At 40.0% G+C, this 3,471-nt stretch overlaps 1 protein-coding gene across 1 annotated transcript in view; it reads right to left on the reverse strand.

Annotated features, from left to right (window-relative positions):
• Positions 1-687: 687 nt before the first annotated feature.
• The window catches only part of LOC107295069 (sialic acid-binding Ig-like lectin 16), a gene marked incomplete at its 3' end in the record, with an annotated part of 10,907 nt that continues 8,123 nt past the window's right edge, over positions 688-3,471 (reverse strand). Inside the window, exons 5-7 of the mRNA XM_015824360.1 lie at positions 2,639-2,689; positions 1,147-1,401; positions 688-781 (exon numbers count right to left, since the gene is read on the reverse strand). Coding sequence (XP_015679846.1) covers positions 688-781; positions 1,147-1,401; positions 2,639-2,689 — 400 coding nt within the window. The remainder of the gene's footprint in view (positions 782-1,146; positions 1,402-2,638; positions 2,690-3,471) is intronic.

Consider the following 3,471-nt stretch of genomic DNA (forward strand, 5'->3'; position numbering starts at 1 on the left):
AGCGAGCTGAAAAAAAAGTGTCTGTCTGTCTGTCTAACATCTGTCTGTCTGTCTGTCTGTCTGTCTGTCTGTCTATCTCTATCTCTGTCTATCTCTATCTCTGTCTATCTGTCTATCTATCTCTATCTCACTATCTCTCTCTCTCTCTCTATCTGTATCTCTATCTATCTATCTCTATCTATCTTTATCTCTCTATCTCTATCTCTATCTCTCTATCTCTATTCATCTATCCATCTATCTATCTATCTATCTATCTATCCATCCATCCATCCATCCATCTCTCTATCTCTCTATCTCTATCTATCCATCTATCCACCCATCCATCTACCTACCTACCTACCTACCTTTTAAATCAATTTTACAAGGTTTCTATGTTCCTCCAGTCATGTCTGACTCCATTCAGTTTAAAAACCTCCAAAACAACAGCAAGCTTGACATGAAACTCCCCAATATAACAGTGCTAACAGAATAACTATTATCATTTTACAAGTGCTAAGGAAGAACCATAGCTTATTTTACTTGTATGTTTGTTTATATCCCACCTTTATTGTTTTTTTTACAAATAAGGTAGAAAACATGCCAAACGAAGATATCCTGGATTTCAGAAGAAGACATTATCTTCCAACATATATTTGCAACCTCATCATTCATCGATCAATCTAGAAACAAATTCCCACAATTAACTACCTTTTAGAAGCAAGGATGGTCCCAACGATTAGCACGATAACAGCAAGCATGACGAGGGCGCCAGTCACTGTAAGAAGCAGGCTTTTATCTGGGTCTTTGAATGCATAGAAGAACAGATAGAGTTCAATAGTTTGCTGTTTTTCTAATCCAGTTTGGATTTTAATACTGAGCCAGTTTCATTCCCTCTTAGCCCAACCCACCTCACAGGGCTTTTGTTGTGGAGAAAATAGGAGAAGGAAGGAACATTAGATATGTCTTCCACTTTGAGCTGTTTATAAAAATAACAATAAAGGCAGGATATAAATACATAAAAATAAATTTAAAAGCAAATAATCCTGCTCCAACATTCTCAAAAATTCCATCCAGCTCTTTGCTATAAGTGTAAGTGCTAGGACTACGCTTGTAATTCCAGATTTTTCATCCCTCTGAGTAAATTCAAGATGGCCTCGCATACCATACCTATCACGGAGAGTTCGAGGAACGCTTCAGCAGAGCCTTCAGCATTGGCTGCCCGGCATATGTACTTCCCAGCATCCTTTGCCTTAAGATCAGAAAGCTTCAAGTCATTCAAGGCTTGGGATGGACTCTCCAAGACTTGGGTTCCCTTAACCCAAGTCACATTGGGCGAAGGGTTGCCCTTTGCCTTGCAGAATAGCTGGATGCGATCCCCTTTTTGTACCGTGAGCTGAGAAATGTTTGTGAAGTTTTCCAGACCTGCAAGATTCAAGAGGGACACTGAGAAGACAATGCCCAGAAATCTCAACATTTGCTTGGATGATTTTACCAATATGCATCGATGTCAACAATAAGTTAAAAATGTCTTAGTTGGCAATTTGGAGAAGAAACTGATGTCATCTCATGAGATTTGTTCATGACTGCTTCCTAAATATGAGGCCTGAATTAGTAAATACATAATTAGATTAGGAAAAGTATGATTTTGGGCCAGTCCCTCTCTCTCGTTGTGGGGAAAATTGCAGGAGGAAGGAGTATTATGTATGTTCACCACCATGAGTTATTTTTGAAAATAATAAAGGTGATAGATAGATAGATAGATAGATAGATAGATAGATAGATAGATAGATAGATAGATAGATAGATAGATAGATAGATAGATAGATAGATAGATAGATAGATGGATGGATGGATGGATGGATGGATGGATGGATGGATGGATGGATGGATGGATGGATGGATGGACGGACGGACGGACGGACGGACGGATGAATGGATAGATAGATAATAGATGAGATAGATGATAGATAGATAGATAGATAGATAGATAGATAGATAGATAGATAGATAGATAGATAGATCGATAGAGTGCTTTTTTTCTTAAAAAAAAAGGTGCTGGAACTCACACACTTCATACAACCCGCTTTGCCTACCCTACAAGTTTCTATCCAAAAAAGGTGCCGGAACTCCATTCTGGGCGTTCTATGAGAAAAAAAGCCCTGGATAGATAGATAGATAGATAGACAGACAGACAGACAGACAGACAGACAGACAGACAGACAGACAGACAGACAGACAGACAGACAGACAGACAGACAGACAGACAGACAGACAGACAGACAATCTAGGCAAAAACATTTCAGTTATTTGAAATGGACAGCAGTTTGAATTCCTTCTTATTTCCAGGGCAATTCTGAACAATATTGGTATATAAGTAGTCCTTACCACACAATTGGGACCAGAATATCCATTGTTAAGCTACATGGTTTTTAAGTGAGTCATACCTGATTTTACCACAAATCACTACAGTTATTAAGTCAATCATGCTGCCATTACAAATGGCAATCCCTTGACCCTGGGGCACGGTAATCATCATAAATAAATGCCAGTTGGTCCGCAAAGATCTTCTCTTTTTGTTCCATTTCCCACTAGCCTTTTCTGCCTCTTTTTGATACCTCCTTCCTGAGCAAAAGGCCGGTGGGAGAATCATGCAACTTACTGTTACTGGAGTTAAAATGTTCCCCCTTGATCACTACCATCTGCGGTGGGACTGTAAGAGAAAAACAAATCCTCCTGTTCAGAAATCCTTTCCAATTGAGATTTGGACACAGTCAGATCCCCAATTACATATGTCGATTTCCTGGAGCTTGTATCCCAACCTCTTTTCTTCAACACTCTCCCTTTTTGATTATAAGATGCAAAGAACTGGCCGCCATTTTGATATTATAATGTCCACATCCGTGTTTCTCAGCCTTAGCAATTTTAAGATGTGATGGCATGCTGACTGGGGAATTCTGGGGGTTGAAGTCCACACGTCTTAAAGTTGCGAAGGCTGGGGAACCTTGCTCTAGGACAGGGATAGGCAACCTTGGCTCTTTTATGACTTGTGGACTTCAACTCCCAGAATTCCTGAGCCAGCATGGCTCAGCTTGGAAACCTCTCCTTTCCCCTCAGCGTAGCTGGCTCAGGAATTCTGGGAGTTGAAGTCCACAAGCCATGAAGGGGCCATAGTTCCCCCATGCTGGCTCAGGAATTCTGGGAGTTGAAGCCCACGAGTCATAAAGCAGCCTAGGCCTAGGGCGGGGGTAAGGCAACCTTGGCTCTTTTATGACTCGTGGACTTCAACTCCCAGAATTTATTTATTTATTTATTATTTAGATTTATATCCCGCCCTTCTCCTCGTAGGACTCAGGGCGGCTGACAATCAATTAAAATACATAGATAACAATACAAGTTTAAAATTAATTAAAAGAAATATTAAAGATTGTCCAATTTAAAATATTGATTAAAACCCCTCTAAAAATTACCCTAGGCCAGTCCTGCAAGCTGGAA

This window comes from Protobothrops mucrosquamatus, unplaced genomic scaffold (genome assembly GCF_001527695.2).
Source record: "Protobothrops mucrosquamatus isolate PMUCROS unplaced genomic scaffold, P.Mucros_1.0 scaffold2209, whole genome shotgun sequence".
Lineage (NCBI taxonomy): Eukaryota > Metazoa > Chordata > Lepidosauria > Squamata > Viperidae > Protobothrops > Protobothrops mucrosquamatus.